The sequence below is a fragment of the Schistocerca piceifrons genome, chromosome 1, assembly GCF_021461385.2.
Source record: "Schistocerca piceifrons isolate TAMUIC-IGC-003096 chromosome 1, iqSchPice1.1, whole genome shotgun sequence".
NCBI lineage: Eukaryota > Metazoa > Arthropoda > Insecta > Orthoptera > Acrididae > Schistocerca > Schistocerca piceifrons.
This window is the reverse complement of record NC_060138.1, coordinates 527,955,475-527,970,076: the sequence shown is the minus strand read 5'-3', so window position 1 is coordinate 527,970,076 and position 14,602 is coordinate 527,955,475. Positions and strand designations below refer to the sequence as shown.

The 14,602-nt window shown below is 41.3% G+C and overlaps 1 protein-coding gene across 1 annotated transcript in view; it reads right to left on the bottom strand.

Moving 5' to 3' along the window:
• LOC124798491 (protein retinal degeneration B) overlaps positions 1-14,602 on the bottom strand; it is a 565,476-nt gene that overhangs the window by 170,983 nt on the left and 379,891 nt on the right. The window contains 2 exon segments of the mRNA XM_047261931.1: positions 12,167-12,329; positions 12,815-12,988. Coding sequence (XP_047117887.1) covers positions 12,167-12,329; positions 12,815-12,988 — 337 coding nt within the window.

Genomic DNA, 14,602 nt, shown 5'->3' with positions numbered 1-14,602 from the left:
ATTAATCTATCTTTCACCTCGAAGATATCAGGTTTTCAAATCTCATCCAGTGCATTCCCAACGATCATTCTTCCTTCTCATTCCTTCTGCCAAGTCTCCCTTGACCCGGGGTTCTGGATGATTTTTATGAATTCTCCCCATTTCCCAAACCTCACTATTCATTTTCCTTCACCCTCCTCCGATTGTAGTTTTTTTAATCCATCCAATTACATTATATTATCAAATGATTTTACATGAGAGTAGTAATCTAAATTTGAAAATGGAACAAAAGATGTTTTCATTTAAATACAACTTAAATCTAAATTTTGAAACATTACTATTCTCCAACATTTTATTTCCATGGGCATATTGCCCATCAGTATTCTGTACATAGAATGCATACTGTCTAAATGATTAATGGAAAATATCATATAAAGATGTGAAACAAATACTAACAAAGAGATAGAGGGGCTGGCCAGTACTTACCTCAGCTCAGTACAGCCGAGAGATACACAAAAAACAGAACCAAAAATTTACGTTCCTAGCTTTCGGAACAAATGTTCCTTCATCAGGGAGGAGAGAGGGGAAAGAAAGGGAAGAAGGGAAAGTGGATTCAGTTACTCACAACCCAGGTTATGAAGCAACAGGGAAGGAAAACAGGGAGGGTAGCAAGGATGGAGGCATGGTTGTCAGAGGGAAGCCAAAGATATTCTACTGTAAGTACTGTGCCAGCTTCAAACCAAAGAGGATGCAACAGAAGTAAAGAGGTATACAGTATAAAGATAAACACAACTATGTAGGATGAATAGATGCGTGAATGGCTAAAGAGGAAAGGGAAACAGGAGAAGACTGAAGAGTAAATGGGAGTGAGGTTGTTTAACGTAGGTTCGGTCCTGGGGGATGGCAGGATGAAAGGATGTGTTGGAGTGCAAGTTCCCATCTCCGCAGTTCAGAGGGACTGGTGTTGGGTGGGAGAAGCCAAATGGCACATACAGTGTAGCAGGTTCCTAGGTCCCTAGAATTATGCTGGAGGGCATGATCCGCTACTGGGTATTGGACATCTCCTAGGCAGACAGTTCGTCTGTGTCCGTTCATGTGCTCAAATACTAGACCCAGTGTTGAACCCTGTCTGGAACAGTTCCAACCGCCTTCTCAAAGGGATCCTCCTCCCCTCCCCCAAAACCATCCCTTGCAGACATTTCAGGAATTCCTCACATCCAGTGTTGTCTCCCAGTCCTTCTTGAAGAACACCCCGACAACCCCCAACATCACCCCAGCTGAATCCCATGCCATTAAGGAGCTGAAAACAGACCGCTCTATTGTCATCCTCCCGGCGGATAAAGGCTCCACAACTGTGGTACTTGACCGTGTGGAGTATGTGGCAGAAGGACTGCGTCAACTCTCCGACACCTCAACCTACAAAGCTGTTACCCAGGATCCCATTCCCTCCATCCAGACTGAGCTGCAGAAAATCCTAAAAATCCAAGGTCCCTCACAAGGCCTCACAACGGCTTCCATAGACTTACTCACTCCACCTGAGCCCCGTACTCCTACCTTCTACCTATTACCCAAAATCCACAAAGAGAACCATCCTGGCCGTCCCATTGTAGCAGGCTTCAAAGCCCCAACAGAACATATCTCAGCTCTGGTAGACCAACACCTCCAACCTATCACCCGCACACTCCCATCCTACATCAAAGACACAAACCACTTCCTAGAACGCCTCAAATCCATTCCCACTCCTCTCCCACCTGAAACCTTTCTTGTCACCATAGGTGCTACATCCCTTTACACAAACATCCCACATACCCATGGTCTCTCTGCCCTTGAGCACTATCTCTCCCAACGCCCACCTGAAGATCTTCCAAAAACCTCGTTCCTTATCAAACTTACCAACTTCATCCTAACCCATAATTACTTCACCTTTGAAGGCCAGACCTACAAACAAATCAGGGGAACGGCCATGGGAACCAGGATGGCTCCATCCTATGCTAACCTCTTCATGGGCCGCATGGAGGAGGCTTTCCTGAAGACCCAACAACTGCTTCCCCTGGCCTGGTATAGGTTTATAGATGACATCTTTGTGGTCTGGACTCATGGTGAAGAAACACTCCTTAATTTCCTCCATAACCTCAACTCCTTTTCGAATCTGAATTTCACCTGGTCCTTCTCCAAAATCCAAGCAACCTTCCTGGATGTTGACCTTCATCTTGTTGAAGCTCACATCCACAACTCTGTCCATATCAAACTCACAAACAAACAACAGTACCTTCACTTTGATAGCTGCCATCCATTCCACATCAAACGTTCCCTTCCCTACAGCCTAGGTATTTGTGGCAAATGTATCTGCTCCAGTGATGAATCCCTCAACAATTACACCAATAACCTGACCAGTGCTTTCCTCTCCTGCAACTATCCTGCAGACCTTGTCCACAAACAGATCTCCCGAGCAATACATTCCTCCCCGTCCAACAACAATGTTCCTACCCCCAGACCACACAGAAGCATCCCCCTTGTCACCCAATATTATCCTGGCCTCGAATACATCAACAAATTACTCTGCCAGGGATATGACTTTCTCAAGTCAACCCCTGAAATGGGATCATCCCTTGACAAAATTCTCCCCACACCACCCAGAGTTGCCTTTCGTCGCCGCCCCCCTAACCTCCGTAAGATCCTTGTTAAACCCTACAATATTCCCAGACTACCTTCTCTACCCAGCGGTTCCTACCCCTGTAACCGACCCCGCTGCAAAACCTGCCCCATGCATCCCCCGACAACCACCTACTCCAGCCCCACTACTGGTAAAACATACACAATTCAAGGCAGGGCCACGTGTGAAACTACACATGTCATTTATCAGCTGACATGCCTGCACTGCACAGCCTTTTACATCGGTATGACAACAACTAAACCGGCTGAGCGCATGAACGGACACAGACAAACTGTCCGCCTAGGAAATGTCCAATACCCAGTAGTGGATCATGCCCTCCAGCATAATTCTAGGGACCTAGGAACCTGCTACACCGTATGTGCCATTTGGCTTCTCCCACCCAACACCAGTCCCTCTGAACTGCGGAGATGGGAACTTGCACTCCAACACATCCTTTCATCCCGCCATCCCCCAGGACTGAACCTACGTTAAACAACCTCACTCCCATTTACTCTTCAGTCTTCTCCTGTTTCCCTTTCCTCTTTAGCCATTCATGCATCTATTCATCCTACATAGTTGTGTTTATCTTTATACTGTATACCTCTTTACTTCTGTTGCATCCTCTTTGGTTTGAAGCTGGCACAGTACTTACAGTAGAATATCTTTGGCTTCCCTCTGACAACCATGCCTCCATCCTTGCTACCCTCCCTGTTTTCCTTCCCTGTTGCTTCATAACCTGGGTTGTGAGTAACTGAATCCACTTTCCCTTCTTCCCTTTCTTTCCCCTCTCTCCTCCCTGATGAAGGAACATTTGTTCCGAAAGCTAGGAACGTAAATTTTTGGTTCTGTTTTTTGTGTATCTATCGGCTGTACTGAGCTGAGGTAAGTACTGGCCAGCCCCTCTATCTCTTTGAATGCATACTGTCTGTAATTTCTAACCAACTTTTTTCATTTATAAGAATGTCTTCAGATGCCACATCATGATCAACATGACCAGGCCCCCCCAACACCTGCAGAAACTGGTGTCACAAATGGGATCCCTGCACCATCACCATTTGGTCCAAAGACAGATCATAATTTTGTGGCACACATTTTCTACAGTAGCCACATTTGATGCTAACTGGCTGACAAGAGAACAGATAGGGTGACTGTGCTATTTGCACATGGCACCACTGCTTGAGGTCTCTGTGCCACTCACTATGCAACTGTCGGCAACTCTTCGTGTGACTGCGGGCAACCTACAATCAGCACATTCTGAGCCTCCACACATCACAATCAGCTACTATTTGTTATGAGATGTAGTCACAAATTTACTGCCAGCATGTGGTCACAGCCACAAGACCACAAGCTGTTAACACATCACCATGTCACTGCCACACTGACATCAAGTCAACAACAGTAAGCTTCACTAGAGCACAGCTTTACAGCTGTTGACCTGCACTGCTGAGAATGCAAAACTGTCTGAGAAGGGAGTAGTATTTTTGTGTCTATGTATTTTCACGTTAGTGTTTACTTTTTTTAAGATGCCTACTACATGCTCTCAAATGGAGGGAGCCGCAGTATCGGTTAGTGCAGATCCCCTTAAAGCTTTGCCACCTCAGTGGCCCTTGCCCTTAAAAAGTAAGCAAGCAAACAAGCAAAACAAGACCTGCCATTTGATCACTTTATGTATTCCAGCAACGTTTGACAATTCCATTATGTATGCTTAAACTACTTCTCTCATATTGCATTCCAGTGTGATTAACTGTTTCCCCAGCTATTAACTACATATCTCTGTTTTCAAGGAAGATGTCAGAAAATGTCATTACATTTTATCAAACATGACTGATGTTGACTGAATCTGTTCTTAACTTGATGTGTTTCAACTGAATATTATAAGTCTAAAGTTGACTAGAGATCTACTGTACAATCATATGTAGACTCAATTAAGCCACTGTGCAGTGTCAGCAGCTTTGATTTGTGTGCCAAAAGGATTATCTAACCAATACATTGACAAAAAGGGGCAAGTTTTCACTGTGTTCAGCTTTCCACTCTCCATCAGTAGACAGGGAAAGATTCTGAGGCACTTTTGTAATATGTATTGTACTTCTGTCCTGCAGTCAGATAAAGGGAGAAATTGTGTGCTCCCTGAAGAGGCAAAGGTGAGGACTGTGAATGTGTTTATCAAGGGGATAGATCTGCAAATAGGTGAAGAAACAAAGGTAGCTTTGCCCCCCATCTCCATGCGAATCTTTGTGCCTTGCACTGCTGAGGGACGCATCTAGACATTTTGTCTCGTTCTCCTTTCAAGTGAATGATTTTTGTCATATATTCACTATGAAGACAAATTTTATATGTTGCAAGTGCCAAGAGCATGCAACTGTTGTCAAACCTCCTTCTGCTCTCACTGTAGATACAGTCACTGAAGTCCTAACTGTGACTGTGTATGGATAAGATGGTGGAACAGGAACTGGTGTAGCTGTCACTATCATCTCCCATTAAAATTAGTTAATCCTGTTAGTGTCCAGGACTAGGAGTGGTGGCAAACATGATTGTAGAAGGCAATAGAAATGGAAAACCAGCAAGAGTCATGAGAGACCTGAGCACTCAGGTGAGCCTATTACTTTTGGTCTCTGGTGATAAATATGTTTTAAAGTTGCCGTACTGACACAACAGTGGATCAGGTGCAGAAAATATTATTCCCCTGGGAATATTCTGTGTGCATATGGAGACTGGTAAGGAAAAACATGAATTTGACATGGAGATGCTCAAAACGAGTGGACAGCATTTCAATGTTGTTCTTGGGTATTATTTTCTTCCGACTTTCTGGGAGCTGTGGACTTACAGGTGCAAACTGTCCAAATGGGTGGTGTGATGCACTGGTTTGGCAGCAATGAAACTACAAAGGCTACCAGTAATCCACAGCAAAGGGGCTATTCCCTTTGTTTATGCTACAATATGCATTTTATACCTCCGTTTACACTAAAATTTGTATCTTAGAGTCAAAGATGTGCACCCCAAAAATCATACGTGATAGACTGGAGCGACAAACACAAGAGTTCACAGGAATTATCTTTCTGGTTGAGTCCCTCAGCAGTAATGGAGTTCTAGAGAGCCACCAAGTGCATGCAAAAAGAGGAATTTGCTGAGCTGAAAGTATTAACACTCTGCCACTCAGCGACACCACAGTGGTGTCGTGAGCAAAATAGCGGTCAACAGCTGGTGACACCACAGTGGTGTCATGTGCATAGTATTGCTCATGGCTGGCGACACCACAGTAGTATCATCAGCATAGTATCGCGCAGTGGCCGGCGACAGCACTTTAGTATCTTTTGCATTCTGTTGGTGCTTTGTTTAGGTAACAATAAGTTACACATTTCAACAAGTTTTTTTGTTTTTATAAGCACTTGTGCCCTTTAATCATAGCAGACAAAAGAGACGATATGATTATTTATGAAGAATGTGTGGAGCAAAACTTGGAGGTTGCCACTACATTGCATACATCTCATCATGATCCAGTTGACAGACTTCTTGGTCACATAAAGCAACACCAACTAACAGGCCTATGTATTTCCAAAACGATTAAATGAAAACGAAGAAACTGCCACATATGTTCCAAAACACAAAAAACACAAAACTTAATATGCAAGTCTTGTGGTGTTACGTTTGGCTGCATATCATATGAAAGAGAAATATTGAGTACCAAAGACAATGCAAATAAACAAAATTTGTGTTTATTTACGTATGTATATCTTCAAAATTTCATGAAAGTAGGGGAAAAAGGTTGAGAACTTATGAGAACTAACGATGAGATTAGTAAAACATAACGATTTATAATCTCCCAATAATGTCAATAATGGCCAGCAACAAGCCAAGTAATCCAAATTATCACTGCCAGCACCAAGCAAATAAATTTGTACGACATGTGCAGACGTCAAAGTGTTAATGGAGAAATATGTGCTCCTGTGTGTGCTTAGAAAATTTTGGGTCACAAGAAGTAATAATTCCACATGGAACAGCACTGGTCAGTGTACAAGAAGCAGAAGCAATCGATGCTGAACAGTTTTGGACAGAAAAAAATGTCCCAGGAAAATTCAAGGGTCTGTTACTGAGTCAGAAGACAAAGAAAGTGACCTGAATCCGAAGATATTTTGAAAATATTTGATGAAGATGACAAGTCACATTGTTGAAATATTGTGCACGAATGATGCTGATATCTGGCAGAATATCAGGACATCTCAAGATGTCAACATATAGCTGGGAAAGCCTGAAGAACCACATCAAGAGATTCTATGGGGAGGAGATGCACCAAAATATAAAAAATCTGGACAAGTTTCAACAGAGGAAAGGGAAGATTCCAAATTCTGTCTGTTCCCAGCTGAGATATCGAGATGGAAAAATAATATCAGATTTTGCCAAGATTTAAAATCACACCAACTGCAGAGTGGCCAGCAAGGCACTTGTGAGAAAGTGGATTTGAAATATGTGCCACAGGCTAGATGTGGTAGCCAGGGAGCTATTACACCTTCGTCTGTAAATGGCACCTTCCTTAGCAGCTGAAGATTGGGACAGGGTAGGCACTGCCCCTTGGTCTATAGCAGGGATATGAAAGCACAGAAGAAGGACGACACTCGCACAGTGATTAACCTGAGTGGCTAGCAGTTTGATGATATCACTCTGAAAGTACTCTGCAAACGTCTCCACATCACAGTTATTCCTAGAAATGTGACCATTTCAGGTTTCATCAGTGCAATTGAGCAAGCAGCCAACACACTTTCAGCAAATGTGTCTGCCACGAGACCTGCAGGGCACTAACCAAGACAAAGCCTCCAAAAGCTAACACCTCATTCGCAAGAGACTCCTGGGATACAGCATCATCATAATGTTGCCAGAAGATGAAGGGAACTCCACAGTTGTTTTGCAGTAGGCTGATTATAATGAGGAAGTGTGTCAACTTCTGGAGGACTCTGCCTACAGACTTTTGAAACATGGAACTATGGACAAAGTGGAGAAGACAAGGGCTCTCTTGAAGGAAACCAGCATTCCTGGCAAGGTCATTAAATAACTATGATAGAGAGCACTAGTTCCATGTAGATTATGTGGGCTGCTGACAGTCCATAAAGAGGGTGTGTCACTGTGCCCAATTGTTAACAGGATTGGTACATCAGTGTAATCAACAGCCTTATGCTTGAAGGAATTATTTGTTCTCAGATGTGGGGAATTGTATTCACTACATCTGCAACTTTGAGGACCTGCAAAAAGTTACAAGAAATTACATATTACAGAACCTAACATAACGGTTAATTTTCATGTGGTATCCCTATTCACTAGAGTGTTACTGACAGACTCAATGTAGCTGATGCAGAGAAATTTGATGATGTACCTATTCAGTCATGTACTGACATCAACTTATTTTCTGTATGGGGGCCAATATTATGATCAGACAGAAGGGGTAGCCATGGGCAGCTCCCTGTCTCCTATGGTTGCCAATGCAGGCATGGTAAGATCTGAGGAGGTGGTATTAGAGGCAGTTAAATATAAGCCCATATGCTTCTTCAGGTATGCGGATGATAACTTTGTGATCTGGTCTCATGGAAGAGATAGGGTCAATGAGATTCTGGAACCTCTTAATTCATGCCACCCAAATATTAAGTTGACTGTGGAACTGGAAAAGGGCGGCCAGTTTCACTTTCTGAATTTACTTGTCAAAAGGAAAGCAGGGGAGAACAGGTGGGTTATTTGGCCACAGCATCTATCGCAGACCTACACACACCGATTTATATCTGCAAGCCAGCAGCTGCCACCACCCAGCACAAAGGAATAGTGTTCTGAAGACACTGGTCCACAGGGCATCCATTTTGTCAGACCCAGATAGTTTGGCAGTAGAAATAGAGCATAACGATCAGTGGTCTGTAAGATAGGATAGATGGCCAAGCAGATTCAGAAGGTCCTTCAAATAGCCACTCCACCACGTGATCTAGAAGCAGAATAAGATGAAGCAAGGACTGTGGTGTACCTGCTCCATGCAGGATCTATTTCTGCCAAAATCAACTGGATTTTCAGGACGTGTAACATCAAGTGTGTGTGTTGTCCACATACCACAATAAGAGGACTACTGGGAAATATGGAAGCTGACCTGAGACTACAAAAGCAATGGATTTATAATATATCTTATCTTGCCAATATGGCATGCCATACATTGGCTAAACAACTAGGGCAGTGGACATCAGATGCAAAGAACATCAAAGGCTCACCGACTAGATAGACAACTAAATCAGCCTTTGTCGAGCACTGTCCAGAACTCAATCATTCCATTAATTATGATGACATGAGGGTTCTTGTACAGACCCCCAGATACTGGGACAGTGTTTAGTCTATAGAGATAAAACTAACAGAAAGCCTCTCGAATCATGACTCTGGATATCAACTCAGTAGAGCCTAGAATCCTGCACCAAGAGTTGCTGAAAATGCAATGGGGGCAGCAGCAGAACTCCACATAAAAGAATGTCACAGGATGCTTCTAGTGGAATCTGAGTCCAAAACTGCACTGGACCAAAAACAGAATGCTAGTGTACAGAGAAATGTACCAGGTCAAAGAGGAAATGCCTAAGAATGTTTCTAGTGGGAGTGGACTGCAGAGGAAATGCCAGGAATTGCACTGGACTGAAAAGGGAAGGACAGCACATAGATACGTGCACCACACTGAAGAGCGAACACCTGAGGACACTGCTAGGCGTGGGTGGCATACGGAACACCTGGAACATCCGCATGCCAAACAGCCTCAGGTAGCACCTGATGAAGACAGAGAGTCACGGTGTCGAAATATTGTGCAAGAACGACACTGAATCCAGCAGAACACCCAACATCTCAAGTTGTCAGCATTCTGATCTCTGTCGACTTACACTTCTAGCTGATGGTGTCACAGCACATTTATTAAATCTGGCTTGAAATGAGCAACTCATTCATGCATCATTTCTACATAGTTCATTATCAAATTCATTCTACTCAGATACAATGAGTTCTAGTACTGCATCTTACACCAGTGTCCTCTCCCTACACACAGGTCTCTGTTGTTGGGAACATTCCTCCATTGTTTCTCCTTTTCTATACTCATGTTGTCACTGTCTGTGTTGCAGTTTCATTCACTATTTATCTGTCACAATGTAGCACCCATTACAATACTGTATGTGCTGTGATCACTGTGCCACTTGTTGGTGTAACGTGCCTCCTATTCATTAAAAAGGATAAGTATTTTTTCTTACTCTTAGAGGTGAACCTGTATGGGCAAATGTCTGTATTTTCATTTAATGCTCTTGTATTTCATTGACACTGAATATTGTGCCTGTATCCTTTAAATTTATGGAGTCATCATCCCACTTTTGATTTGCATACTCAAAGCATTCATTGTTTTCTGCTACACTAACAGAAAATGCCATGGCCAAGCCACAATCTCACATTGGAATGCAAGAATGATGAGATGCAGTGCCAGAGAGGACTTGCTGTCTCATTGCCTTAACAGTCACATAAATGAAGTTAGTCTATGACCCAATATTGGTGTCCTGTCTATAGTGTACCTGTAAGCACACTCCAAAATAACTATCTTCCTAACATAGAAGTTACTTTGTCAAATACCTTAACCTGTGATCTCTGGGCTAAATTTCTTAGACTCATCTGATTTTCTGTGAATTACTGACCTCATGTTAAAAGTGAGATGGAAGCCAAATATAATACACAATGTTTTTGTCCTCCAAAACCCACCATGGACTGAACAGGTGGTCACATCTTTGAAAACCTTTCATAAAAATGTATCCTCTTACAGTGTGCCCTTTTCTCTGACACATTCAAAAAACACCTGCTTACCTTTTTACTACAGACTTGTGATCAAACCATTGTTCTTCACAAATCAAGTTCTGCTTCACTTTCATGTCCATCCTGATACTACCCATACATGTAATTTTCATATTTTACTAGAAAACACTGATCATGCTATGTTAATGCATCAAATTTTGTATTTTGTTCAACTTATTTAGGTAGTGTACTTCAATTTAGCTTCACGAAATGGTTAATTCTGACTTTGAATAACTGCCTGTCCCCAGGTGAATCCTAATATCTATGTTTATCCATAACCAACCTAGTAATATCACCATGACTTTAGTAATGGATTATCCATGTTGTTTTCTAATTTTTTTGTTGATGCACACATACTATGATTACTAGGGGGACTTACTTCTGTTCTTAAAGTATCTGCTACCTATCACAGATCTTAGCATTTAATGGGTTCAGTTGGCTATTTTTTTGTGGTTCATCCTTCATTAACTCTAACAAAAAAATTAAATCACTGCTGTGAAATTTAGTCACTCATGTTAAGCTTCTTTATCTTTGGGAAACTTGTTAGCTTAGTTGACATTTATTGTTCAAAACTGAATTTTTATTTAATGAAGATTATTTCCAGGAATTATTCCCACAGCAATTGTATTTGTCTTCCCGTGGCATCACATTCACAACCTTTTAAATGAGTGATATGTATGTCAAACTGTTGTTGCTAGTGTTACTCAACTGCTGCAGACAATGATAGCCCAGATATGTAATCCCATCTGGCAAACTCAGCCAGTCAGACCTTTGTTACCTCTAACTTGAAGTCTCTATGGTCCACCCAACCCCTAGCCACTACATGTGGGCCTTACGAAAGGGGGAGGAACCAGGCAGGTCGTCTAGCCAGTCTGATCATTATTTTAAATATTTTCTTGTAATGTTCAAGTATAATTCATTGTGACTTACATGTCAAGAAGGATTGTCACTTCAGCAGGGGTTGGTTTGCCTCTGTAGATCATCATCCTCTGACAAATGTGTCCACTGTATGTCTATAGTGGGTAGTCAATAGGAAGTAAATGACAGTTGCCACCTGGCGTGTCAATTTCAAGATGGATGCACTCTCTGGCAGCTAGTAATGATGTGTCTCTTTTCCTACACCTTTCTTTGTTACTTCATTCTGACAAAGTTAACTTCATCTTTTGGCCACTGAGACTGGATAATGGTATAACATACTGACCTGGGCATGGACATCTGTATTCCATACACTGAATGCACTTTTTCTGTAATTTTCATCAAGTTTTTCTATTTTTACAGAAGCCTTCAGATGGCTACATCCTCCACCTTACTAGGTGCCCTCAATACTTTTACATTAGTTCCCTAGTATTTTACTATCCCTAATTTTTCTTTTTTCTTCAAACAGAACATCCAATGACAACTTACTACGAAGTCAAAACCAACTGTAATACTATTTGCATAACATGAGGCTGAGAAATACAATACAAAATTTCACAAGAAACTTAAATCTAAATCTGAAATTTAACTTTGTCGTCTGATCTAAAATCACCTTCAACAAAGACATGTTATGTGGAAATTAGTCACAAAATGTTTCTTTCAGCATCAAGGAAAGATGTTGAAGAGAAACCACCTGTGCACATGTAAAACACAAGCAGAATAATTAATGATATTTTTCAAAAATAAAATTAAAACTTCCACAAAGAAGTTTTAGAAATAAGTGTTAATTACCTGGATAGCACTCCTAAGGCCTCAGTACATACAGAAGGGCAAGAAACCAGTTTTATAGCAACACGCCCTATCAGAGAAGGGTAGTGCTGGCGCATTACTGATTCAAATGCACCACGGAATGTTGTAATGTCAGACTTTTTAGCTGCTAAATCTACATTTGCATCTGAAACAATAACAAGAAATTGTACACCCAAAAGAGCATAGCCACTGTCCACAGTGAAAATTTTAACTTTGATAAAGATAAGTATATTATTAGAAATAACCTAACTAGTGACAAAGAGGAATAATATCAAAGAGTCTCGTAAGATTATCATTTAAACTCTCCTCTTCCACACTTACATTAGCTGTTAGTTATGTAGTGCTTTGCTTTAAACTACACAAGAGACAGCAGTTTAATGAAGATGAATAGATATTTTGCATTTCAATGTGCTAACTGTTCATCGAAAATAGTGCACATGAAATTAATAGAAACATTCATGGAAACTGCAGTCCTCTAACAGTGTACCAGAGCTGCATGAAAATGATGAAAAATCCTTTAACTGCTACAGGGCACACTCTTACCTCTGTATCAACTGGCATCATGTCACATTATTTTGTTTACCTCTACTACATTATTAGTATGTTAGAAAAAATTGAGTGACATTTTACCCAGTATGCTTCCTGCATGCAGCACAAGTATAAGTACACTTGTGCGGCATGTCTGGTGGGCAGGGGATGTGATGGGCGAGCCCGGACAAGATGCATCTATACTACCAGCACCCTGCAGTGTACGACTCCGTTCACTGGCCACACGTTGCAAGTAGGATTGAGAAAATATACTATCTGTGAACAGAAACAAGAAAAAATGCAAATTTTAATAGTAACTTGTAGATAAAATCAAATCTGCATTTAAAATTGCAGTATTTAACTGGCAAAAGGCAGCTGTATATTTCAAATTGTATCTTCAGGTTCACACCTTCTATTTTATTTATATGCTTCAATAAGGAAACAGCTTTTACATGATGATGTTCCAATATCACGAACACTTTCATTTATTATAGTGATCCAGATAGTTATTTCCACAATATCATAAAAGCAGCAGTTACAATGGTTTTGCTGTTTATTAGTGTACATGTTTTCAGCACTACAAAATACACTCCCCTCCACTGTAGGCACACTTATATCATGAGGTTCATTTCTGTATGATAATCAACTGGTATCTGTTTCATTCATTCTGTTACAATTACTTCAACCATTTCCATCACGTAGTACACCTACTTTGGTGGACATTTCCCCTTGTTTCATTCTCCCAAATACTATTGACAAGAAACATTTGATTTCTTTCTGTCTTCAAACCTTAAAAATAAAGGAAAAAAGGAGAACTTGGTGATTTCCTTTTTTCATTTTGGCATTTAAAGAGTCCAGCCATTCTTCCATAAGACCACTCACCATCCATGCCGTTTTATTGCATCACTATGTGACTGGAAGCTTACCGACATCCACGTTTTTGAAACAATGTGGTTTTGCCACCTTTCCAATCACCAGTGGCTTCTCCATTTCACTTAACATGTTTCCACACAGCAGTACAGTGAGTCTTTCTTTGGACATTTTTCCATCGGTGCACTTCTCACCTCAAATTGTTAGAGATTTTGAAGGCAGCACACAATAAAACAGTAACATTTCATCGGCACTGAACACATCTTTTGGGTCATTTCAAAATTAAGTGGGACAGTATTGTCTTCCATTCTGTTGCTACATTTTCCTGCACATCCTTAGCTTCCCCACACACTTTATTCTACGCAATGTTGTGCCTAGCTTTTAAACTGTCCAGCCATCCTGTGGATGCCTTAAACTCCATAATTTCAAGCTCTTTAGTGACTTTTAGAGCCTCACTCTGCAAAATGGGTCCAGATAAAGGCAAGTTTTTTGCCCACACACTTATGAAACATTCCCACACTATTTCATTAATTTCTTCATTTCCGGTCTTCTTCACCTTTCTTTTCTTCAGCCCAGTCCCTTTCATCCATTCATCTCAAATCTTATCTTTGTCTCTTAATGACTGATAAATTTGTGTTTTACCGCATTTGAAACATAACATAATTCTGCGCACAGAGAGTTTGTCTTTCTCACTTGCCTCGATTACATTAATCTTTTCATTACATGGTAACATCGCACACCCTTTGTTCAACATCATGTCACTGTATCTCTTAAAGTCTACTAGGCAATTGAAACTGGCAGAAAATCATGACCTTGCCAGGTAAAACCATTGTTTAATGGAACATTACGCACCTCTTTCACTGCACACATTGCAGCAGAGTGTTGATAGTTGCGCAACAATGTTCCTGTATGTGCCGAAGTGCGTCAATAATGAGGAAAACGAGAAAGCTGACAAACAGAGCACTGATGAACAAACCTTTTCCTCTGACATACTGTACAGACACTGAGCATAGCTTATTC